Below are 27,141 nucleotides of genomic sequence, written 5' to 3'. Positions count from 1 at the left end.
TTTCTAATTGTACCACATACATGGGTTTTCACATCAAGTAGGCGCTCACACAGTCGTACAGAGTTGTATAGGTTGTCCATAAACAATCTGTAGCCATGACCTGCTAGGCGATCAAGAAGAGAGACAACCGTGTCTCCCAGGGTAGCGCTTTCCCCACAATAGGGCTTCATGTTAAAACAGTAGCCTGTATCAGAATCGCACAAGATGTAGGATTTTACTCCATATTTGATGGGTTTCTGGGGATTGTACACCCTGAAAGCCAGGCGCCCACGCCACAGAAACATCCCCTCATCAATGCAAATGTTTGACTTGGGCTGATACATTTCGCGGAATTTGGACACAAGGTGATCCAAGACAGGGCGGATTTTGTACAGCCTGTCAGTACAATTGTCTGGCCTTGTTGTATTATCACTGAAGTGTAGAAATCTCCATATGATTTCAAACCTGTTGCGAGGCATGACCTTGTTGAAGTAGGGGGTAGCTAACATGTCATCTGTACACCAGTACATTTCAAGTTCAGGCTTATGAATGATACCAGTGAGAAAAAGGAGGCCCATGAAAGTTTTCATCTCTGAAACTGTGACAGGCTTCCATGCGTGACATCTAGCATGTTTTGAAGTGTCATCCATAGCCTGAATACACTGATCTGCATACAGGTTGGTCTGATCAACAATGTTCTGAATCAGTACATCAGAAATGAACAACTCTGCAAAGTCTACAGGTTGTTCTGACTCAAGAGCAGCAGCATCACCAATAGGCCCAGGATTCTCAGTGAAGGGAATGTTTTTTGGCTGCCAGTTAATTTCATGCCACTTAGAATCATCAGGTTCAGCATCTTCAGCTGGATGGTTCACACCAGCCCTAGTTTGATCACCAGCAGCACTATGTCGATGTACTTGACGCATCCGGCCTCTGCCTCGCTGTGTTCTACCTGTAAATAATTATATGAATATTTGGAATTACTTTCAATAAAAAGACATAAATACATACACATATGAAAACATGCACACACAAAGTGAGATATTTCAAGTCTTTATTTGTTATAACTTTGATTATGGCTTACAGTTTATGAAAACCTTTTTACAATATTCTAATTTAGAATTTGGAGTTTACATAAACTGTAAGCCATAATCAAAAACATTATAACAAATAAAGGCTTGAAATATCTCACTTTGCATGTAATGAGTCAATATAATATATTAGTTACACCTTTTAAGTTGAATTACTGAAATAAATACACTTTTGCACGATATTCAAATTTTTCGAGTTTAACATGTAAATACATATTACAATGTGGAAAATGTGCACAAAAAGAGAAAAAAATAGGCCATTACACGCTCATTTTTATGCACACAGTCCCGCATAAATGCATGCACACACACACAATAATGTGTGTGTGTGTGTATGTGTATATATATATATATATATATATATATATATATATATATATATATATATATATATATATAATATGCATACAGAATAGAAAACTTTCTCATATATTTTCTTATCTTACCTCTACATGTTCTGCCACCTGGGAAAGACGACTGAGATCTTGGCCTTGAATGTGTCCACTCACTGTCCGAAGTATCACTGTCTGAACTGTCACTGTCCACTCTTCGACACACAGGTGAACTATGTCTTCGTCCAGATCGACGGGTGAACAAACTTTCTGCTGCTCGTTCGTGACTAGAACTTTCTGTGACGACATGTGCATCTGTCTCACTGACTACTTCGTCCTGATCAGATTCAGAATGATCAAATAAGGAGCGATCGGACTCTGAGTCCATCAACACCTCCAGTAGTTGATCAGCCGTATACCTCTTCATTTGTCCGTCAGATATTTTGACCTACATTCTCGCTAACATACTCCATTCATGTTAGAGACGATCGCAGTCGGTTTCTTTGATCAAAAAGTTACGTACTCATTCAGAGCATGCGCAAGAGTCTTCCTTACCGTATACCACCTAAAACACGGATACCCGGAAAATTCCGTGTTTGGCGGGGATGCGTTTTTTCATAAAAAACGGAAAATTCCGTGTTTGGCGGGGAAAGAGTTAAAATGTGTTTTAAATGATTAAAATCGGATAATTAAGAAATTTATGGAATTTCTAAATTCGGAAATTAGGGGTCATTTTTGTACCTAATTATAACAGTAAAACAATGAAAAACTGCGACCTCTTACGCTTGATCAAACACTTCAAAATATCATAACTTCATCATTTATTGGTCTATTTGCATAATTCAAACACCACAGTGTAGGTAATTAAAAGCCCACCAAGATTAATATGACCTTTTTAAAAGGTATAAAAAGGTATATAAAAATATATTAATTCTAATTAACCACTTATTAATAAAACCGGGAGCATCAATCCACCCATATTTCCATATGAAATCAAAATAATCAGCCTTTCAAAAATATGATATCATATTATATCAAAAGTATATTATATTTATTTGTTTTTAAGTATATGATATTTATATTATTTCAAAAATTTATTTTATATAATACACTTATAAGTCTACAAGTACTACAGACATTTTGTTGTTTTTGCTGCTTTAATTTAAAAAAAAGAAAAAACGAAGAAAAGACATTTCAATAATTGAAAATAATTCAATTTTACCAACTCTGTGCAGAATAATAGAGAACACATGGGCTGAAATGTTTGTAAGATGTTGACCATCCATGGTATTTATTTATGTTTGACAAAATCATACCAATAATGTAATCTAGAGATTCTAAACCTTCGTTCTGTATGATGACTTTGTAAAAAAAAAACATGCGAATGTTACAATCAATCCGAAACTTCACCTAATTCAAGATAAATGTATATTCTATCAAAAGTATTGGGTTTTAGACAAAAATGCCTTTTGCATTTAAATCTTTATTACAAGAAATCCCACAGGTCTTAATGAACTTTGTTTTTCTGCTTCCATAAAACCATATTCTCTGCTTCCATAAAACATTGTTTCCTTGTTTATCTAAAGGTGTTCTTTTTCTTGTTTTAATCCTAACCAAAATACAATGTGTTGCTTGTGAAACACAGTAGGCTTTAATTAGTACACATTTATTGTGAAATGACTGCATTTCCATGTCAATCTATGTTCATTTTTACCGCGAACAATGCGCTATCACTTTAATTCAGCGCGTGCAGCACAGCAAAAATAGACTCGGTACGTAAACGATCTCTGCATTGCTGCAGATGCACCGCTCCTGCACCACACTGAGTGTGAACGCTCTGATCCATTAACATGGGTGTGTAAAAGAATACGCAATGCATACGCACTACAGACAGAGTATGTGTGAAACAGGCGTTAGTGTTGGAGCAGCCATGTCAGGGAGATGCTGTGTGTATCTAGGCAAAAGCACTTTATTTGGCCCTCTAAAGTAGATGCATTTATGAGTCTTTAAGATTACTTCCAACAGAACAGCAACGCATTTTATGGACTACCGTTTCATGTACCTAGGAGAGGTGGTAATTCTGACTTTGTGACAATCTGGCACTTCTGAATCAGTTACTGTATGTTTTGTTATTAAAGTATTTTCTATTAAAGGTTCAAATGTGGAGTTTTGTGCATTGAGAGAGAGAGAGAGAGAGAGAGAGAGAGAGAGAGAGAGACTCACAACAGTGGAGTCAGCTGTCCTAACTTTCCGTGGTTTGTTTACTTTGCAAACACATATAAGCTTCATCACCGTGTCTGTAACACCACTATGTTCCCCTTTTGGACTTGAACTGATGGTAAAACTAAGGACATTATTAACCGTCTTTACATTTATTTTGAAAGACGAAACTCATGATTATGGAAAGGAGCATCACATTTCTGATGAGTGCTTGCAGTGTTCGGCCAATCACAATGTACTGGATCAGTTGACCAATCAGAGAAGACTGTGCTTGTCGTCAGGAGGGACTTTGTAGAAAATGACCATTTGAGAGGCGGGGCATAGAGGACCTACAATAATTTACAGTATTTGAAAAATAATGTTTTTTTTTTAACATTAAAGCTTGTAAACATATTCTGTTACACTAAATACACAAAATAATGATCTTTAAAAAAAAAAAAAAAGCATTATATGACCCCTTTAAAAATGGAAAATAATCAAACTAATAGAAAATTGGTTAAACCCTCAGGGAAAATTGGTGGGAACCCTCAGGAACGCAATTTATAACTTAAAGGGTTAGTTCACCCAGATAGCAAATTTATGTAAATAACTTTCATGTTGTTTCAAACCTGTAAGACCTCCGTTTATCTTTGGAACAGAGTTTAAGATATTTTCGATTTCCTCGGTTCTCGAATCAGATGCGTCTGACAGAAACGGTTCTTGACTCGTGAATGAGTCAATGTTTTGTTCGTTATCTGGCTCTGCTCATCTTCAGTGTGAATGATTAGTTCGCGAACCGGATATCCAGACTGCTTTGTTTTGAACTCTCTCTCACAGCAGACACGGAAGAGAAGAAAATGCTGAATAAAGTCATTGTTTTTGGTATTTTTGGACTGAAATGTATTATCGATACTTAAAAAAATTCTAACCGACCCTCTGATGTCACATGGACTACTTTGATGTTTTTCTTACCTTTCTGGACATGGACAGTATACCGTACACACCGCTTCAATGGAGGGACTGAGAGCTGAGACTGAGACTAAATCTAAAATATCTTAAACTGTGTTCCAAAGATAAACTGAGGTTTTACGGGTTTGAAACAACATGAGGGTAAGTTATTAATTACATAAATTTGCTATCTGGGTGAACTAACCATGTAAGTCTTTGGTAAGGAAGCAAAATAGCTGGTATGTTTTTGGATTGTTGACTCAATTGACTTAATCTCGATTACAACACCGTTTTGTTCCTTCAGACAAAGTACACTTTGATTGATGAGCAAGACATACCATTGGTGGAAAACTATGCCTTTGAGGTGAGAAATCATTTTGTTGTTGTTTTGTTTTTCTTTTCTTTTTTTATTTTTTTTTGAGAGAGATAATTTTTTTGGGGGTTTGAACCAACAACCCTATATGTTATTGCAATATCTGGTATTCCTAGTAAATCTTTAAACATTTTGTTGTGGTCACATGCTTGGAATACCATTATTTAGTTCTGTGAAATTGAATGCCTGAATGTCTTTATTTTCAGGCACGCATGGAAGTTGATGCAGATGGGAATGGGGCAAAAATCTTTGCTCATGCCTTTGACATCGGCAAGGGTAGATGGGCTGGTCGACTACTGCATGAGTTACTTTGGTGAGTGTAGTGTTAGAGCCTATTGCATTTCCCACAGTTTTTATACTGTTTACTAGTAAAAGTCATAATGAACTTACATCTAACAATGAAATCTTTTGATGCAATGGATGAAACAACTAATTATAGGGGTGGTTGATTGCGATTTCACTTTTTTTACGTTTTAGTGTGTAAGGTTGCTGTTTGGGCATCAACCAATATCTGCTTGTTGTGGCGCTGAAAGTTCAATACAAACAGAGATTGAAAAATTCTGGTAGTTTAAAGGGCCACACAGATGGGAAATCAAAAATTACCTGTATTACAGTGTATGATGTAGCTGTCCATCGGTGTAAACAATGTGCAAAGTAATTAAACCAAAAAGTACACGATTTATAAAGTTATTGGCTTCTAAAGTAAGGAGTCAACTCTGAATCGCTGAAACGAGTCGTCATAGATTTCAAATCTTTTGCCCATCTCTATGTACGTCACTAGAACACTTTGCATAATAATCTCCGCCTACCGTCTTTGGAGAAACAAAACCCTGACTTGCCCCACCCCCCACACAGACGCTCTGGTTAGTAAGTTGGTGTGATAGCATCATGTCGAGGAGACAGTGTGTTTTAATTGTAAAGGCAAGTTTGTTTTATTTTCACTGCCAAAGAATGACGATCAGAAGAACCAATGGCTAAAATTCATTTTTACCACAATACCAGAGCAGTACAACAAATCCCTTTTGTTGTGTTCACATTTCACTGCTGACTGCCTTTCTAATCTCGGTGAGTTCAAGGCGGGATTTTCAAAGCCTTTGGCCATAAAAAAGGGTTCATTACCAACTTTATTTGGACCGACAAGCATCTCCGAATCACAACCTGTAAGTATGATTTTGAAGTTATGTGTTTGTTTTCTCCCGGGTGTCTTATCAGTATGTCGCGCTAGCACTATATGTTAACCCTCTGGAGTCGATTAATGCGGATACGCGTTATGAGAAATTTTCCCCTGATAACCCCGAAAAGAACTTTAATTACACTTTGTTTTAATCGTACAGATAAGAGCAATACATCAATCGAATCTGTAAAGGGTCTACTTTTTTTGGATACAGACATAACTTTGCGCACTTATAAAATAAAGATAACAAACAAGGTGTGCTGTCTGCAGCCTTTGTCTGTGCTGATCTTCATTTACAAACACGTCATTAAAATGATGTGTAACTCCGTGAATACTCAACGAAGAGACATGATAGAGATATTTATAGAAAGCTTGACCTGTCTAATTTAAAACTAAGATATTCTGTGATAAAGTAATCCATATGAAAACAACGCGATGTCCGTTTTTCATGTCTCCCTTCATTATATCTAATGTGACCGCGGTGAATGCGCTATTCAGATTCAAACTGAAGCGTGCGGCTTGAATACGCCCACAAAGAAGAAAAAGCAGCGAGACTGTTCAAGTTTTTTATTTTACTATTTGCTTTGCGATGAGAGGAATAAGACATAATTCACCCCAAAAAGATGTTAACGCATTGTTTACCGTGAAGTTGTGTGCGGAACAACCAATCAAAACTGACTAAGTCAGCTAACCAATCAGAACACAGTATGCTACCAAAAGGAGGGGTTTAAGGAAACTGAATCTTTTGAACAGCTTCGTGTGAACCGTTTAGGGATCTCTGAGAATTGAGGTGATTTTAAAATGATATTTTGACTAAATGACAATGTTTTTTTTTAACCTTGGATGGATTTAAACCTGTTGTACAGGACTTATAAACAGTGATAGGAAGCTTAGATTTTTCATCTTACTGGCTCTTTAATGTAGAGCTGAAACAACGAATCGATTGAATCGATTAAAATCGATTATTAAAATAGTTGTCAACTATAGTTTAATACTACTAGTTTAGTCATCGATTAGTTGCTAAATAACTCTTATTTGCCGGAAGTCGTGGCCTAATGGTTAGAGGGTTGGACTCCCAATCGAAGGGTTGTGGGTTCTAGTCTCGGGCCGGACGGAATTGTGGGTGGGGGTAGTGCATGAACAGCTCTCTCTCCACCTTCAATACCACGACTTAGGTGCCCTTGAGCAAGGCATCGAACCCCCAACTGCTCCCCGGGCGCCGCAGCATAAATGGCTGCCCACTGCTCCGGGTGTGTGCTCACAGTGTGTGTGTGTGTGTGTTCACTGCTCTGTGTGTGTGCATTTCGGATGGGTTAAATGCAGAGCACAAATTCTGAGTATGGGTCACCATACTTGGCTGAATGTCACTTCACTTTTTTTCACTTTTTCACTTTAAGCGGCTCATTTCGTGCATATTTCAAATCTGCGGTGACCAAAGTGTGGCAGTAATGAGCCACGGAGGTTTTAATCAGCCAGTACAGCAGGAGAAGTAGCGAATAGCCAATAGCTGGCCTCGTTTTGTCACGTGCTTCCCGAACAGCGTCTCTGCAGCATTCAGCGTGATGTGGGAGTACTTTACTTTGAGCCTTCAAAAAAAAAAAAGAGTAACCTGTAAACTCTGCAGTACTGAACTGTTTAAGGGGCTGTCACATATCGCGTCTTTTGCGCGCTCAAGTTCATTATTTCCAATGTATATTTCCTCATAATGGAAGCGACGCGGTCACGACACGCACGCGGCGTGACGAGCCCATTTTTCCAGGCGCGTCCGCACCGCATCGAGTTAAAAACACTTCAACTTTTCAGAATGCCGCAAGCGAGAGAGCACGTCATGGTTGCTTAAGGCAGATGCCTCAGGGGCGCAACTGCCCGAGCGCTTTGGAAAGGAGAAAGCGATGTGCCTAGTGTTTTCCACGCGTTTTAGGCGCGATTCTGTGAACGGCCCCAAAGACTTTTATTTGTGCAGATTCTCCAGTACAATGTTTAGTCGTAAAGGCTGATAACATTGCTTTTTAACAGTTAACATTTTAAAGATTTACAAACATGTTCTGTGATCAGTTTGTTGTTTACCAGTTCAAAATTCAGTCGTGCAGCCTAGGGCTGGGCGATATGACGAAATATATCATCTGGACGATAGAAAATGTCTCGTTTTATATAAGGCTCTTTTGTTTATGCCACGATAAGGCATTTACGGCAGAATTTTTATGTCAAGATGCACCTCACGGCATGCCCATGCACGCTGCAATACATAAACAAACATGGAGGAAGACGGTAGTAGACGCGGTTCAGACCAGGGTAATTCTCAACAAGATGACCAGCCAACCCAAACCGAGGAGCTTGTACCTAAAAGAGGGGCGACTTCTGTTGCATGGATGTGGTTTGGATATAAGAAGACTGATGTGGACCAGACAACAGTTGTTTGTAAAGTTTGCGGGCTCCCAGTGCCAACAACGGACTCAAACACTACTAATTTATTTTATCACCTGCGCAAGAACCACGAAATTGAATACAGAGAGAGTCAACGAGCAAAAACTGCAAAAGCAGCATCGAGTGGTGACATAAGCGTTCAAAACAAACTCCAGACACAGACGCTGCAACAGGCTTTTACCCGTGGCACACCATATAGCCATAGCTCCCGCAGATGGAAGGAGATCAATTCTGCTGTTGCCAAGCATATCTGCAAAGATATGGTTCCAATCTACACGGTCGAGAAACGTGAGTTTTGAAGTTTACGTTTGGTATTTTGCCCTGCACCATGCTATTTAAACCTCAGAGGTTTTCAGTTTGTTACGTTTTTATATCCAATAGGAATAGACAGGCCATTATCAATATTTGTGGTTGATTTCTATTGCCTGCTCTAGAGAACAAAGAATACTACTCGGAAACATCTTTTACACCTACATGATGCTGCAAGAGAAGTCTGGGTGATGTTACTTTTAAAAGTTGGCTGCTGCTATATGTTGAAATATTTTAATGGCAGGTGTTAACATTACCAACAGTCTTGTTGAAAAAAAGGTTCTAAATAAAATAAATATTTAGTCCATACTACCTTTTTATTTGTTTTGTTTATCATTTCAAACTGGATTTCCACATTGCAATTTTATATAGACTATTCATAAACTGAATTAACAGAAACATTGCTATATCGTTATGTTATCGGGATATCTAATGAGCTATATCGGGATATGAAATTTTGGCCATATCGCCCAGCCCTAGTGCAGCCTAATTATTACTGAATGAGAGAGGTAAATGTTTAAAGATATTTGAAATGCACTTTTTTTCTAAGTATTCACTGCTCTTTTTCACACAGCAGGTTTTTTGTGTGTGTCCAATTTTTTTTCTGGACAACCTTCTGATGGATTTTACTTTAAATTGTGAGTTCCATTCAGGTTTCATGCCATTGGCACTTTATTCGAAGGATTGTTTACAATTTCACAGCATAGTTTCCCAGTAAATAATAAAATGCAATGTACTGCAATTTTATTCTGTTTTATCCTTATTCTTCGTGAAAATATGTTCTGAAAGATTCCTTAAGCTTTGTTCGGGATGTTAAACTACTTTAGGAGCTCTAAGGACTGCAAGGAAAACATTATTTGAAATCTCCTTCTGAAATTTGCTAGAGTACGTATGGGTCAGTGTTTTGATTTGCAGAAGAGTTCGACAAAGGATTACTAACACGTAATAAAACCAATCCCAGGTATATTTTTGATAAAGATATGACGATGCAAAATGGTTAAAATCTCTTAAAAATCAGGGTAGCATTTCTTTACCCACCCCGACATATTTCTCGTTCACTGACCAACATGAAATATGTCTCTTACAAATCTGGAACGCAGTCATTCTTTGAAGTATCGATACTAATAAATTTAGTTATCGTGATGTTTTAAATTTCCGAGAATCGCGATACTTTTGAAGTATCGGTGCACCGTGCAACACTAGTATCACATCGTTCCAGACCTACAAGGTCCATGCGGCAGCATACAGACTTGTCAGAAGGACTTTCACAGAAACCTGCTCATCATCCTGGCTATCACAATGGGAAAATGTACCTTTAACGATCTATGGCTCGAAGACGGTGCGTTTAGTAGCTGGCTCAAGCCCGTCGCTAACAATCGGTATCAAGCATCCAAACACAAGACGCGGAAAAGCTGAACAGAGTAGCTGGTTACTCGCACGCTCTGTGTTCTGTGCGGAGAGAGCCGCGTATCACGGACAGTCCCTCCTGCACATGAACGATCAAATACTAATCGCAGTTTTGAACAAACAAAAGGATGTGAAAGAGCCCAATTCAGTACCACGGTGTTCAGGACTCGCGCAGAGAAGGGCGTGTCAAAACGCTTGTAACTTACACCGAATTTGCTTCTTTTTGCTCTTGTGCCGACAAATACATACAAACTATGTCCAAATACCCGCTTTGGAAAGTATGCTCGAGAATGGTGTTTTTTTTTCAGTTATTTGTCAGTCATTTCTTAAGTGAAAGTAAACCGTTGAGGATAAAGATGCGTTCATCGTCTCTTAAAGTGACCGCGCCTAATTTAGCTACTAGCTGCTGTAATGTTAATCCAAGAAAATGAAAGAAAAATCACTCACTGCTCTTGACTGAATTACTTTGTAGTTTTAACAAGAAATTATGCACAGTCAAACCAAAAATTATCCAGACTCCAGATATAATTTTTGATATACATATTTTACTAGTAGGTACAGGACACTAATACAGTGAGTATAAGCAAACTGTGACATACCCAAAGAATCTCCATACAGTGAACTACTAGTTAAATAGATGGATATAAATGTTTTATCTATCTATCTATATATACAATTGGGAACAAAAATTATTCGGCACCTTATAAAGCACCATGCATTGCTTATGTGTTGTTTTTTTTCTGAATTGTTAATGCTACCTTTTCACACCACAGTCTGAACAAAATGAACCATTGCTTGGTAATTGGTCAACAAAGTATTGATAGTTGTGTAAATGTTGTCATAATAACAGTTGTCTCTAGTGTAATCGATTGTAATCCATTATGTACATTTCTATCAAAGTTATGACATTATCAAGACTAATTTGTTCTGACAGAGTTTAACTCTAAATTCTTGTCATATTTTATAACCATTTTAGAAGCAATAGCAAATAAACTGTAACAATGTGAGAAATGTTCAAGGTGTATGAATTTTTTTTTTGTAAAATAAATTTTGGTTTGATTGTATATAAAATTTTTTACATTGAAGACAGCCCTGCCTGTGGGATATGAATACTGTGACCAAACACCAATAACACTTGTTATTTTGGAAAATAATGGCATAAAATAATTGTTAATTTACAATGTTACAATTGTTAATTGTTCCTGTGTTCTTGATACTCAAGAAAAAGAAGGCTATGGCTTCAGTTTCTTAATCTTAAGAAATAATAGAATAACTCTTTAAATAATAAAACTTGTTACTTTAAATGAAAGTCAATAATAAAAAAAGATTTTTGAAAGGAATTTTAATGACTGAAGGTATTTATCGTAATTTGTGTAGGTCAGAAATTCAAATCCTAATAGTCATAAAAAGGTCTTAAAGTCTTACATTTGATTAAACCCTGCAGAAACCCTGAAAAATCTATGCTGAATGATAAAGACCCTTTATTAATAATTTACTTGGGAAAAATATGGGCAAAACTAAAATATAAGTACATAAACCGATTAATCGGAATAATAATTGACAGATTAACCGATTATCAAAAAAATCGTTAGTCGCAGCCCTAGTTTAATGCCTACAAAAATGGCTCGTAGGGACTACAATGAGTTACTTCCCAGGTTCATTACATAATGAACCCAGATAAACCCCGGGAACATGCAGCAAAGGGGGCTAGGCCATGCTGCGCTGCTTTAGAGAAGAGGAAGAGAAAACTAGGGGTGCACGTAAAAACTCTCTTCATATGAATCGCAATTGTCATATTGTGTTTTAGCCCATTCACAATACACTGGATTAGCTAACCAATCTGAGCTCATTGAGGATTTCTGAAGGAGGGGCTTCATAAAAGCAGGAAATTATCAGCGCGTTTATAGGAGAATCTCAGTACATGTTAGACTGCACCCCATTAACAAAATCAAGCCTAGAAAAAATGTCACCCACCCAGTTAAGATCCACCTTTTGACAAAATTTTCAGACTTAATAATCTATTTAATACTAATTGTGTCATGAGGTACCTTCCACCTCATTTTGTGGTTAGTTGACCGTTTATCAGGGAACTTATCAACTAGTTGATTTTGAAAATGTGTAGTTTTGTATGTGTGTAAATTCTGCAGAGGCTGTAAAGAAATAAAAATCGATATGTTTTAAGTAGTCACATTTTAGTGTATGTTTACAGGGAAAAGCACAGAGGTGGAATTGCTCCAAGTTTCCAAGTACTTCACATAAACTCCGTCACAGTGGACAACCGTCTAGACAACTTGCGTCTCGTTCCTGTGGGATGGAGTCCCAAACCAGAAGAACTGTCCAGCAAACAAAGGTAATTGAAAATCAATACATTTAAGATTTTATGATGTACAGCTTATGAAGAAACAAACAAGCCAACAAAAAAACTAGTCAACTGTGCTCAACTTGTGCTGTGATGTGCTTTCTAAATTATGCCTGTATAATGTCCTCTCTAGAGAGCAGTCATTGTACTGGCTGGCCATCCAGCAGGTACCAGCAGACCCAGTGGAAGAGCAGTACCTGGAATTGAGTCGCACACGCTACTACAATGCCAATGGAGAGCTGGTGGAAGAGGAGGAGTGTTCCTGCACTTACTACGAGTGTCACTACCCACCTTGCTCGCTCATTGAGAGGAGGGTCAGTATGGTGTTAATGTCATTCAGTGTTTTTTTTTTTTTTTGTGTCTATTTAAATACTGGACATTGGGTCGGGTATCTTTTTAATTTTTATTTATTTAGATTCTGCTTATTGATTCCTAGTTTCCAATAAGATAAAAACATGCTCATATGTAATATAATATAATATACCGTAATTCCTCAAATAAACACCGGGCCTCTTATAGTGGCTGGGGGTGTGGTCAACACTGAGCCATATTACGAGCGTACACACCCACTGCCAGAGCGTTTATCGTTCTCGAGTCAAAGAACTGGTTGCATCGGTTTTCGGATCGCCAGTACACTGAACCGAGAAGCGTTTCTGTCAGACACGTCCAATTTGAGAACTGAGGAGCTGATGATACTGCGCATGTGTGATTCAGTGTGAAGCAGACCAAACTGATTCTTTTGTTGATTGATGCTGAACTGATTCTGTGCTAATGTGGTGATCTCCTTCCACTGGAACGCTATCACTTTTAATTTTAAATCGGTTATTTAAAACAATTACTTATCAAACAGATGGAATTAGAAATAAAGGCCTGCCTCTAATAAAAGCCTGCTTCAAATAAAAGCCTGTTACCTACAGCAGGTAAATAAAGGCCCCAGTTTTTAATTGAGGAATTACTGTGTATATATATATTACTCTCACCTAAAGGATTATTAGGAACACCTGTTCAATTTCTCATTAATGCAATTATCTGATCAACCAATCACATGGCATTTGTTTCAATGCATTTAGGGGTGTGGTCCTGGTCAAGACAATCTCCTGAACTCCAAACTGAATATTAGAATGGGAAGGAAAGGTGATTTTAAGCAATTTTGAGCTTGGCATTGTTGTTGGTGCCAGACGGACCGGTCTGAGTATTTCACAATATGCTCAATTACTGGGATTTTCACGCACAACCGTTTCTAGGGTTTACAAAGAATGGTGTGAAAAGGGAAAACATCCAGTATGCGGCAGTCCTGTGGGCGAAAATGCCTTGTTGATGCTAGAGGTCAGATTCAAGATTCAAGCTGGTAGAAGAGCAACTTTGACCGAAATACTTTGACTGAAATAACCACTCGTTACAACCAAGGTATCCAGCAAAGCATTTGTGAAGCCACAACGTGCACAACCTTGAGGCGGATGGGCTACAACAGCAGAAGACCCCACCGGGTACCACTCATCTCCACTACAAATAGGCAAAAGAGGCTACAATTTGCACAAGCTCACCAAAATTGGACAGATGAAGATGTGAAAAATGTTGAATGGTCTGAGGAGTCTTGATTTCTGTTGAGACATTCAGATAGAAGGCGAAAAATGGCCCCCACAGTCACCAAATCTCAACCCAATAGAGCATCTTTGGGATGTGGTGGAATGGGAGCTTCTTGCCCTGGATGTGCGTCCCACAAATCTCCATTAACTGCAAGAAGCTATCCTATCAATATGGGCCAACATTTCTAAAGAATGCTTTCAGCACCTTGTTGAATCAATGCCACATAGAATTAAGGCAGTTCTGAAGGTGAAAGGGGGTCAAACACAGTATTAGTATGGTGTGCCTAATAATCCTTTAGGTGAGTGTGTGTGTGTGTCTATACACACACACACACACACACACACACACATACATATATAAATAAAAATACCACAGCAAAAACAACTATACTAATAAAACATTTTAAATATTAAAGTGTTTAAGACGAGTAAAAGTCAGTAATCGGAACAATCAGATAAATTTAAGGGTTAGTTCACCCAGATAGCAAATTTATGTAAATAATAACTTGCCCTCATGTTGTTTCAAACCCATAAGACCCCTGACATTTGTGCTTTTTTCAGTTTCTTATATCTAAATGGGTAAAGTCTAATCTCACTGTAAAAAGCACAAACTGGGCTATAATAATATGTGAAATGCATGTATGTAAATAATTGTGTTTTTGAGAAAAAAATGTTATGCGTAGTTAGTGTAAAACTAAAAATGTTAAAACACTTGAAAAAGGCCATAAAACAAAGAACATTTGGTTCCCGGGATTTTTGAGAACTGGAGCTTGTAACATATAATTTTTCTTTCTAAATTATGTGAAAATCATCTTGTTTACTCATTATTATTATTATTATTATTATTATTATTATTATTATTATGTTGGCTTGGCAACAAGCCAACATACTGTTATGCTATTTAAACTTATTCTTTTTATTATTATTATTCTTCTGATCCAAATTATAAACGTATCTCCTCCTAGGGCTTTTAAGCCACAAGCCCCAAACTTGGCAGACACCTGCGGGATAGAGCGGTGCTGGTTGCTGTATCTTTTCAGACTGATCAGACTTAGTTTTTTTTTTAATTAATTTTTTTATGTAAAAATTCATTACCCATAGACTTATATTGTCTGAGAAAAATTGCGCCCCTTCAGTTGCAATACCGATATATGTTTAATTTCACTTTTAAATCGGTCAAAAATACAGTAAATAATACAATTTCCCTCAAACTGACAAGCTAAACCAACATATCTGATTATTACAGGGGTCAGGGCTCATTAATAATTTATTTCTGGGCAGAAGAGCAGTCAGAAAGACAAGAGAAGAATCAGCTGCTGGAGGCATTGTCTCCATGGAGCTCACAACGAGCGAATTTATTCTTATTTAAGACCTTATCTTCTTACCTTTAAGACCCAATCTACTCGCTAGAACACACCAATGGCTAAATTCAGATGTTTCTGAACTGTTTAAAGTAATAACATGATATATTCGCGGCAGCCAACTGCCCGCGAGCTCGCGATGTATATACATTTACATATATACATAAATATACATTTCATTCACACTGACAAGCTAAACCAACATATGTTATTATTATTGGGTCAGATCTCATTAATAAATTATGCCTCACACAATCCACCCATTAGAACACAACAAGAGCAGAATTCAGGTGTTTTTGAGCTGTGTATGTGTGCAAAATGAAATATCAGAGAGATACAGCTTATGAATACTGGAAGGAAAAAAGTCCATCTCTCCAGCTTCAGAGGACAGTGATTCTGGCTTTTCATCGGTAGATCGGACAAATCAAGTACACGATTATTTCAAAATTCATAATAGCTTGGCGAATATAAACGAAAACAGCCACGTGAACATAAACTGTTGAAAACTAAATCGAAAATAGGTATTGATGCTGGATTGAATATTAAAAGAGATTGCATTCACCAGGTGCTTTCAGTATGTTGTCCACACGATGGCGCCACAGGATAAATACTAAATACTTCAAGAAATATTCAGAGACAAAGCAGTTCAGTAGTCCTATCATACACTTTATCTCAAGTCTTGATGATTTATTACCCTGATTTATGGCCTGATTTATGGCCGTACAGTCCGTGTAGATTGACAGGTAGTCAGAAGTGTGCATGGTCAGTTTGGATTGATTTATGACTATATGGCCTGTCAGTCAAAGCGGTTGCCATGCCACTGGGTCCTGTGACCCTTGATTGACATGGCAGAGGTGTGTAAATCAAAAGATCAAAGAGATCTCAGATTTGACTTGTGTTGTGTTTATTACTGGATATATGATGGTTGTGTCGGTTACCAGAGCAGTGGGGGATTTCTTATGATGGCTGTATCTGTAACCAGAGCTGTGGGGGGTTTCTGTGAAGTTCCTTTCTGGCTTGTTGTTCACACCTAAAGACAGTGGGAGGTGTTTGGGTTCTTCCTGGGAAAAAAAAATGGCTGTGCAAAAGTGAGGGTTTTGACGTCTTGACAGGATCTATGTTTGTTTGATCTATATGGTGTTGATACCTAGGCACCGACGGGCCACATGCTCCCCGTCTACAAACACATTTGAAAAGGAGGACGATGTCTGGTGTCTTTCCAGGTGAGAATTTCAAAGAGTGAGAGAGACAATTATCTAAATCATCAACTAACCAAGCCGCTGAAGAGATAAATAATTGAATGTTATCTGGAATTAATAAAATCAAACAGGCATTCATTAATGTTAAGAAAATACTATCCATAATATGTGATGTGTAAAAGGAGTTGAAATCTCACGCTAATTTTAAAACCGACTTTAAACACACACACACACACACACACACACACAAATTGGTTTTCCATGTTCTATGGGACATTACGTAGACGGAATGCTTTTTTAGACTGTACAAATTGTATTTTGCATCACCAAACATCAACCTTACACTTAAACCTACCCCTTACAGAAAATTTCGTTAATTTTAAGATTTTCAAAAACACTTCATTCTGTATGATTTATAAACTTGTTTCCTCACAGGGACAAAAACAATGCCCAAGGATTTTGGATATTGCCATCATTGTTCCCCATAACATGGGGTATACCTGAACCACACACACACACACACACACAGTAAAACTGAGTAAACTAAATTTTATTTATGAGCAAATTCGTATTTGTTGTTTTTACTTTGTGTTATGTAAGAAATGTTTTCATTTAATAATCAAACCTGTAGAATGTGTAATGTAAATGAACAAATATACATTTAGCTTAAACTCAGTAAAATAATTACACCTACCATTTTAAACATGTTTAAAAGATTACACATTGTGTGTCACTAAAGCAAGGCACACTGTCTATTGTCTTAAAAAAAAAATTAAATAACCTGATGACCAGCATTGTTTCTTTAGATCATTTATGCACACAAGTGCTTTTTTCACACGACTAGAAAACTCTTTGGATGTGTTTGGCAAACATCATTTCTACATCTTAAATGCATGACTGAACTTTTCTCATTCGACAGAAATACTATTTTCTAATTATGTACCCGGCCTTGGTGCAAATGTTCTTACCTAGAACAGAAAACATACACTTTGACTATTTGACTTTTTTGTAGGCATCATGTAATGTTAAATGGTTTACAAAAAAAAATTTAGCACCAGCAGCTGTGATTTTCAAAATGAAAGAAATGTACAAGCTAAGGATGTTTCAACTATTATCATCATTTCCTTTTGACTCTGATAAACTGGTAATGAATTTTCTATGCAAGTGACACGATATACAGTTCTCATACTTTGTGTAGATAGCTGTGCTAAAACATTTATGACTATTTTTGCATGCCAGCAGATTATGTCAAGGGTGTTTCACATCTAAGAATCACAATGTTTTTTTAAATTACATTTTTCTTGCACCTCAAGATTTAGCCATATCAAGATTTTGGACGGCCGTTCACAATTTGTTTGTTGGACTGTACGTTTTTAGGTGATCTCTGTGTGGTGTCATCATAATAGGAATAAATGAAAATTAAGAAATTAAGTTACAGTTTTTCTCTTCGAGATATTTCTTTTAGTGCAACTTTGTGTCTGTCCAAAAAGTGTGATCACATGAAGCATCGACACAACAAAAAATTAAGTCTAGCTGTTTTACACTTAAAACTATTACAACCTAAACAAATGAAACGGTTCCACTGAAAGATGCCCACTCGTTTAAGTTTGAGCATGTTAAAGTTTCCACACTCCTGTGTAGAGATAAATTTTATCCATAACCTTTTGTGTATTCACGTGACCAAATCACTAAGAAAGAGAGTATAGCAAGAAAGCAAATGTTTACAATGCATTTAAAATTCAGAATACAATTGTTAAAAAAAATTATGTTGATTTGTAAATGGTATTTTTATTAATCCACTAGATTAAGTCATCTTGTTCAGATAGCAGATGAAACCATTCACATTTTGTTTGTTTGGCCGTTTTTGTTTGAAGACTCCTGTAAGTTCATGCTAACTCTCGCGTGGGAAAGAGAGCAGGGTGAGCACATCCTATACATTTAAGAAAAAGTATTAAACATTTGACCAAACTTTTTAATTATTTTGACAAAACACAACAACATTAAAGAATGTTATCCGTTCCTATGGCCCTCTTCTTTGACTCAAATGAAGCAACATCTCTGGTGTACGTAAGCATCTACAATGTGTGTATGTGCTAAACATCTGTTTCTCCACTTCTGCCAGATTTGTTAGATGGCCTTTTGTTGTAATACAGACACATTTGAGAACTATGATGTTCTCACTTTTGTAATGGTTATAGAAAAATTCAAACATAACTTTTGCATACGGAGCGAAACTGACTAAAAAATCACTGAATTAAAAAATGCAAAAGTGTGTACGGCATTTGGCAAAACAGGATTTTAGCTGTAATGAGCACATAAGACAAAAATTGTCAATGTGTGACTTGTAAATATATTCTATTTTATTTTATTTATTTATTTTTACCAGAGATAGTCGACTGATCTGTTTACATGTTGTTTTGCCGTTTTCTGATGAAGAGTTTTCTCTGACTGTGGTCAAACATACAGTGCCTGTTCATAGGAATTTTTACAGCATAACTACAGCATAAAAATATCGCCCCTACATCTAGAGCTCTTGTTCATATAGCTGATGATTATGTTCACATTTTTATTTGTCGTACTCATTAGTTTCAACATTTCTACTGGGCATTAAAGAGTAGGCCTATGTGTACTCCCTTTATGTCAGAAGCATTAACATCTACTGTGTGCTAAGAATTTTCTGCTTTCTCCACTTTTGGTGGATTTACTAGAGGGACTATGTGACCTTGTTGTAATGTGATTACGTTTAAGATCCATATGATTGCACTAAACCCCCTTGAATAGGTTATAGACATCCTTGTTTATACAGGAAATGTTTCCACAACAGAAATATGTATCAGAATAACAAATACCTAATTTGAAAATATGAAATCCTCTCTCCTAAACTATTGTGAAAACTATTAATGTTGATCCGGCCCACCAGCCGTGTATCTTTTTCATTGTTTTTTAGATAAAGACTATTCTCAGAGTTTGGTAAACAGGCAAAAACATGAACAAAATGTAGTACAAGATGATTAAATGATTGTCAAGAGACTGTTTAAACTGAGATTGTGATGCACTTTAGAGCTTTTTCTGGTCTACCAGTGTCACAAAGACACAAAATTTTCAATCAACTTGAAAATGAGTCCTGCCATTTTCTGTTCTGACTGTTACACTTAATACAAACCCGTTTATTACACTTAAAGTTAGACATTAAAAGTCATGGATGCCACACGAACTATTTCCTTTCTCTGTTTCTCTAAACATCACACTAAATAAACCAGAGATCACATGTAGAAAGAATTCATTGAAAGGGGCATGTTTTAGTCCATTTTAGATGGTCTGCACCAACACATGTTTTAGATGTTTTAGGTATTCATCAGACTAACAGGTTTGATTCGGGAAACACACACAACTGGAACTGAGTGTTGTCATGTCTTTATAATTGATCTGCTTTTACTTTTAAAACAACACAGTGTGAAATTATGGTCTTCGACAGCATGGGCCCCTGAAATGTTGTAGTATATCTTTGTTTTCACAAAATATCTAAACATTTATCTATCTTAAAATATTAGTTATTACGTGTTTACAAAGTTGTCATGTCTGACGTTTACATTTTTAAGAACATCTGATATAGTTTATCATCTTTTAAATTTTATAACGTATATTTCACCAAACCTTGACGCCTGAAAAACGGGTTTAGCATCAGTCCACATTTCAGTTGTTAGCCAGAAAATGCAAGTGAGCCGAGATTTCATTACTGAGATTATCTACATGATGTGAAACTAGCTCACAGTTACATTAGAGTTTTGGGGTTCTAGTTTATTTTGAATAGTGTTTGTTACTGTTCCACATGTTTAACACCACATTACTCCATTGTGAAGATATGTACTGTATAAAAAGTTTTTCACTGTAGTAGTCCAACTCTGAAACCAGACCAAACAAAAATGAGCTTGAGCCTTAGTTGTAGCAGAATTAAAATGTTTTCTTTTTATCTTTCCATGATTTGTGCGGGTTGTTCTGAACCACGGTTTCATTTTTAACATCACAATTCATATTGTATTGTCCTGTATGATTGTAAAGAGTTTTGTGTGTGTCAGTCTCTGGATTTTTTTTTTTTTTTGCAAACAGAACTGCTGTAATGTTAGCGAGCTCTTTGTGTTGTCTGCTTTACTGTGTTTATATACGTCAGATTTCTTTAAATTTGCTTGATTAAAGTATTTAACACAGTTTTGGGTAATGTGAGTGTGTGTGAATATAGAGGATCTTTACAAATATTTTTTCTTGAAATATCCATCTAACACTCTGAACCAAGACTGCTTCTTTTAAATATAACATTAACACATTCATAATAATTATAGTTCTCGGCCGATTTGTACATTATTAAATTATATTAGTGGTCATCACAAACTTAAGGTGTAAACAAAAGTACCTTGCAACAGTGTGCTTTAGATTTACTAGAAAGATCATTTGAATGCTTTGGTCGCAAGGAAAACATACATTGTTTAAGAGAAAATAATCTCACTGAATGTGCTAAAGCATCCAATGTTTTAAGACTACTGAAGGTGTCACATCCTTGTTTGTTTCACACCTGTGGGCTCCTACCTACATTCCAAGTGTGATATTTAAAAAAGGTTTAGGGGCATATAGTTAACCACAGAAGACTTTCTGCATGCTCCTGTTACAATGACTGCCGCAGCTCCAAACAGTCCTGAAACATCTAGAAGAATTATGTGTGACACACTGCCAAGAAGTTCTGCTGAAATGAGAGAGGAGCTGACTTTTGTACCAAGGAAAAAATCAAGGGAAGAGCATAAGAAAAGTTCTCATTGAAGATGAAGATTTTGTGAAACAAGATTTCACTGTGTCATATGATCGTGTGGGGAGATTTGTGTTTGACAGAGTTGCAGATTGTGAAGCTCTACGTTTTGGAATCTTATGAAGAATATACATCCGAATGCACCTACCTGCTTTTGACCGCCGTAGACTGGGCATACTTCTACAATCAAATTTGGAGAACCTTTAATATGGATGAAAAAATCTAGTACATTTTCCAATGGGATGGTACAACGCCTGGTATGCGGTACTATGCGAGAAAGCCACCAGACTACATATCTATAGCATCCTGTTGGAACAAAACGCTTCATGACCAGAATTATCTCATGCAGATAAATAAACGTTGGGAGGACTTTGAAACAAACTTTGACTCTGATGAGTCTGATCGTGACTGGCCCCTTCCTGAGGTCAACTCTTACGAATGCTGCAAAAAGAGACTATATTTTGAGCAATGTGACATACCCATGTTGAACACAATTTTTTCAATCATAAACAAGCTGTTTCAGTCAATTTAAATTTATTTTAAAACCGAATGATCAGTCAGATAATAGTGTATTCGGTATAACAAACCTGAACAATGATGTTGTAATGTTTCTTTTTCAGTGTTTACTCACCCTTTTATGTGTTCCTTGCTCTATGTTTTATAAATGGCTGTTGGATTAAGTTTTCCCAAGCCACAATACATTACCGTTACTTGAAACAAGTGTCTTAACAAAAATCCTAATAAACCTCGTAATCTTTAATCCAAATATCTTCCAGTGAAAATGACATAATTCTCTTTGGTGACATAAGCTAGGCTTCGCCGGTCAAAACACATCCCTAATTAGGCCCCTTCACCCTCCTCCACTTTTAGAGTGCAACACCCCCATCTCAACAACCAACCAAGCAACATTTGAAACGTAGAAACAAGACCACCTTTTTTTTTTGTTAAAATGTACAGAAGATCCACCACTACTTCTTCGTGACTATGGCTAGTCTTTTTCCCCTGTGAGCGGCTGACCTCATAAACTCTGCAGTTATCGCAGGTTTTCCTAGATCTGCGAACAAGGGGTTTTACAGAACGGTCAACTGGGCTACTGCAACATCTTGTTGATCAAAACATTATCTACATGGACTGACAGAATCAGCTTCAACAATCAAATTTGTCTGAAACTGATGCACTCTCTAATTTTTCAAATAATAAGGCTTCGACGGATCTGAACCATAAACCAGAAATTGAAACTGAAATTGCACAAGGCCTGGATCGTCGTGGATTAATTACAGTCAGTCCGGATTCTGGCAAATGGTGACAGCATTCTACAGTATATTGGTTAAGGTACAGAGTCTATCTCTTGAATTAAAATCTGAAAAGGATGTCTGACGCTGGGCAAAAGCAGATGGATTGCAACTGGAGTTCTGGTGCCACTACGGATGATCAGATGAAGTGTGACTGCACCCTGGGTGAAGCGTGTCATGTAACAGACTACGTAGACACTATGTTTAAACAGCATTACCGAGAACAAATGATCAAACTGATGCATGCTGTCATAGAGAATCCAAATCATGATTGTACCGGGGATACCAAGTGTGTAAAAAATCTTAAGAATGAAATGAATGTTGTAAGAAGCCTGAAAAATAACCCATGGCCTGATTTGACTAGTATGTTTATTACCAGTAAAGAATCAGTCTGTGTAACGACTAGAAAAGTTCTGGATGTGGTGTCTGAATGTGACGATGAGATGGACATTAACGAGGTTCTCTGTCTGTGTACATGTGTAACAGATTTATGTACATTGTTGGTTTCAAAAAATTATGGTTCCATGACATGTGAGATTGTTCAAACTTACGTCAACTACATTCTAGAACAAAACATGCTGGCCTGTAGAGATTTTCTTTTCTGGCTAGACCACCTGTAACGTCATTATTACTGTTTGTTAGTAATGCCAATTTGACCATTTTCTTCACTACTTCAGCGTATGAATGTATATTCAAAAATGTATTGTTGAAATAAAATGTTGAATCACATTTTAATCTTTCGTGGTTTATAAAACAATGGGCCTGAGCTCATGGAAAATGTGTTAATGTTATATTTAAAAGAAGCAGTCTTGGTTCAGAGTGTTAGATGGATATTTCAAGAAAAAATATTTGTAAAGATCCTCTATATTCACACACACTCACATTACCCAAAACTGTGTTAAATACTTTAATCAAGCAAATTTAAAGAAATCTGACATATATAAACACAGTAAAGCAGACAACACAAAGAGCTCGCTAACATTACAGCAGTTCTGTTTGCAAAAAAAAAAAAAAATCCAGAGACGGACACACACAAAACTCTTTACAATCATACAGGACAATACAATACGATTGTGATGTTTAAAATGAAACCATGGTTCAGAACAACACGCACAAATCATGGAAAGATAAAAAGAAAACATTTTAATTCTGCTACAACTAAGACTCAAGCTCATTTTTGTTTGGTCTGGTTTCAGAGTTGGACTACTACAGTGAAAAACTTTTTATACAGTACATATCTTCACAATGGAGTAATGTGGTGTTAAACATGTGGAACAGTAACAAACACTATTCAACATAAACTAGAACCCCAAAACTCTAATGTAACTGTGAGCTAGTTTCACATCATGTAGATAATCTCAGTAATGAAATCTCGGCTCTCTTGCATTTTCTGGCTAACAACTGAAATGTGGACTGATGCTAAACCCGTTTTTCAGGCGTCAAGGTTTGGTGAACTATACGTTATAAAATTTAAAAGATGATAAACTATATCAGATGTTCTTAAAAATGTAAACGTCAGACATGACAACTTTGTAAACACGTAATAACTAATATTTTAAGATGGATAAATGTTTAGATATTTTGTGAAAACAAAGATATACTACAATATTTCAGGGGCCCATGCTGTCGAAGACCATAATTTCACACTGTGTTGTTTTAAAAGTAAAAGTAGATCAATTATAAACACATGACAACACTCAGTTCCAGTTGTGTGTGTTTCCCAAATCAAAGCTGTTAGTCTGATGAATACCTAAAACATCTAAAACATGTGTTGGTGCAGACCATCTAAAATGGACTAAAATAGCCCCCTTCACTGAATTCTTTCTACATGTGATCTCTTGTTTATTTAGTGTGATGTTTAGAGAAACAGAGAAAGGAAATAGTTCCTGTGGCATCCATGACTTTTAATGTCTAACTTTAAGTGTAATAGACGGGTTTGTATTAAGTGTAACAGTCAGAACAGAAAATGGCAGGACTCATTTTCAAGTTGATTGAAAATTTTGTGTCTTTGTGACACTGGTAGACCAGAAAAAGCTCTAAAGTGCATCACAGTCTCAGTTTAAACAGTCTCTTGACAATCATTTAATCATCTTGTACTCTATTTTGTTCATGTTTTTGCCTGTTTGACAAAACTCTGAGAATAGTCTTTATCTAAAAACAATGAAAAAGATACACGGCTGGTGGGCCGGATCAACATTAAAAGTGTTCACAATAGTTTAGAAGAGAGGATTTCATATTTTCAAATTAGGTATTTGTTATTCTGATACATATTTCTGTTGTGGAAACATTTCCTGTATAAAAGAGTATGTCTAGAACCTATTCAAGGGGGTTTAGTGCAATCATATGGATCTTAAACGTAATCACATTACAACAAGGTCACATAGTCCCTCTAGCAAATCCACCAAAAGTGGAGAAAGCAGAAAATTCTTAGCACACAGTAGATGTTAATGCTTCTGACATAAAGGGAGTACACATAGGCCTACTCTTTAATGTCCAGTAGAAATGTTGAAACTAACGAGTACGACAAATAAAAATGTGAACATCATCATCAGCTATATGAACAAGAGCTCTAGATGTAGGGGAAATATTTTTTTGCTGTAGTTATGCTGTAAAAATTCCTATGAACAGGCACTGTATGTTTGACCACAGTCAGAGAAAACTCTTCATCAGAAAACGGCAAAACAACATGTAAACAGATCAGTCGACTATCTCTGGTAAAAATAAATAAATAAATAAAATAAAATAGAATATATTTACAAGTCACACATTGACAATTTTTGTCTTATGTGCTCATTACAGCTAAAATCCTGTTTTGCCAAATGCCGTACACACTTTTGCATTTTTTAATTCAGTGATTTTTTAGTCAGTTTTGCTCCGTATGCAAAAGTTTTGTTTGAATTTTTCTATAACCATTACAAAAGTGAGAACATCATAGTTCTCAAATGTGTCTGTATTACAACAAAAGCCCATCTAACAAATCTGGCAGAAGTGGAGAAACAGATGTTTAGCACATACACACATAGATGCTTACGTAAACCAGAGATGTTGCTTCATTTGAGTCAAAGAAGATGGCCATAGGAACGGATAACATTATTTAATGTTGTTGTGTTTTGTCAAAATAATAAAAAAGTTTGGTCAAATATTTAATACTTTTTCTTAAATGAATAGGATGTGCTCACCCTGCTCTCTTTCCCACGCGAGAGTTAGCATGAACTTACAGGAGTCTTCAAACAAAAACGGCCAAACAAACAAAATGTGAATGGTTTCATCTGCTATCTGAACAAGATGACTTAATCTAGTGTATTAATAAAAATACCATTTACAGATCAGCATAATTTTTTTTAACAATTGTATTCTGAATTTTATATGCATTGTAAACATTTGCTTTCTTGCTATACTCTCTTTCTTAGTGATTTGGTCACGTGAAAACACAAAAGGTTATGGATAAAATTTATCTCTACACAGGAGTGTGGAAACTTTAACATGCTCAAACTTAAACGAGTGGGCATCTTTCAGTGGAACCGTTTCATTTGTTTAGGTTGTAATAGTTTTAAGTGTAAAACAGCTAGACTTAATTTTTTGTTGTGTCGATGCTTCATGTGATCACACTTTTTGGACAGACACAAAGTTGTACTAAAAGAAATATCTCGAAGAGAAAAACTGTAACTTAATTTCTTAATTTTCATTTATTCCTATTATGAAGACACCACACAGAGATCACCTAAAAACGTACAGTCCAACAAACAAATTTTGAACGGCCGTCCAAAATCTTGATATGGCTAAATCTTGAGGTGTAAGAAAAATGTCATTTAAAAAACATTGTGATTCTTAGATGTGAAACACCCTTGACATAATCTGCTGGCATGCAAAAATAGTCATAAATGTTTTAGCACAGCTATCTACACAAATAGTATGAGAACTGTATATCGTGTCACTTGCATAGAAAATTCATTACCAGTTTATCAGAGTCAAAAGGAAATGATGATAATAGTTGAAACATCCTTAGCTTGTACATTTCTTTCATTTTGAAAATCACAGCTGCTGGTGCTAAAAAAAAATTTGTAAACCATTTAACATTACATGATGCCTACAAAATAGTCAAATAGTCAAAGTGTATGTTTTCTGTTCTAGGTAAGAACATTTACACCAAGTGTTATAGGCCGGGGAAATAATTAGAAAATAGTATTTCTGTCGAATGAGAAAAGTTCAGTCATGCATTTAAGATGTAGAAATGATGTTTTTGCCAAACACATCCAAAGAGTTTTCTACTCGTGCGAAAAAAGCACTTGTGTGCATAAATGATCTAAAGAAAC

The 27,141-nt window shown here is 36.4% G+C and overlaps 1 protein-coding gene across 4 annotated transcripts; it reads left to right on the top strand.

The window, feature by feature from the left end:
• The first annotated feature begins 1,488 nt into the window (after window positions 1-1,488).
• Window positions 1,489-20,947, top strand: LOC128018165 (zinc finger MYND domain-containing protein 19-like). 4 transcript variants are annotated; one of them, XR_008184736.1, is made up of 8 exons: window positions 1,489-1,630; window positions 4,854-4,913; window positions 5,129-5,235; window positions 12,446-12,586; window positions 12,729-12,909; window positions 13,666-13,729; window positions 13,840-16,765; window positions 17,177-20,947. XR_008184736.1 is itself a non-coding variant. In XM_052603527.1 (7 exons), exons 1-6 carry the CDS (start codon window positions 1,523-1,525, stop codon window positions 16,733-16,735), a joined length of 639 nt encoding a protein of 212 aa, XP_052459487.1. In that variant the 5' UTR covers window positions 1,489-1,522; the 3' UTR covers window positions 16,736-16,765; window positions 17,177-20,947. The 4 variants fall into 4 exon arrangements, 3 of the variants coding, with proteins under 3 accessions (XP_052459487.1, XP_052459485.1, XP_052459486.1); XM_052603527.1 differs by lacking the exon at window positions 13,666-13,729 and having other exon boundaries at window positions 16,694-16,765; XM_052603525.1 differs by having other exon boundaries at window positions 13,840-20,947.
• Window positions 20,948-27,141: the final 6,194 nt, after the last annotated feature.

The sequence above is a fragment of the Carassius gibelio genome, chromosome A8 (genome assembly GCF_023724105.1).
Source record: "Carassius gibelio isolate Cgi1373 ecotype wild population from Czech Republic chromosome A8, carGib1.2-hapl.c, whole genome shotgun sequence".
NCBI classification, from domain to species: Eukaryota; Metazoa; Chordata; class Actinopteri; order Cypriniformes; family Cyprinidae; genus Carassius; species Carassius gibelio.
Note: the sequence above shows the minus strand (reverse complement) of the source record. Positions and strands in the feature narration are given on the sequence as shown.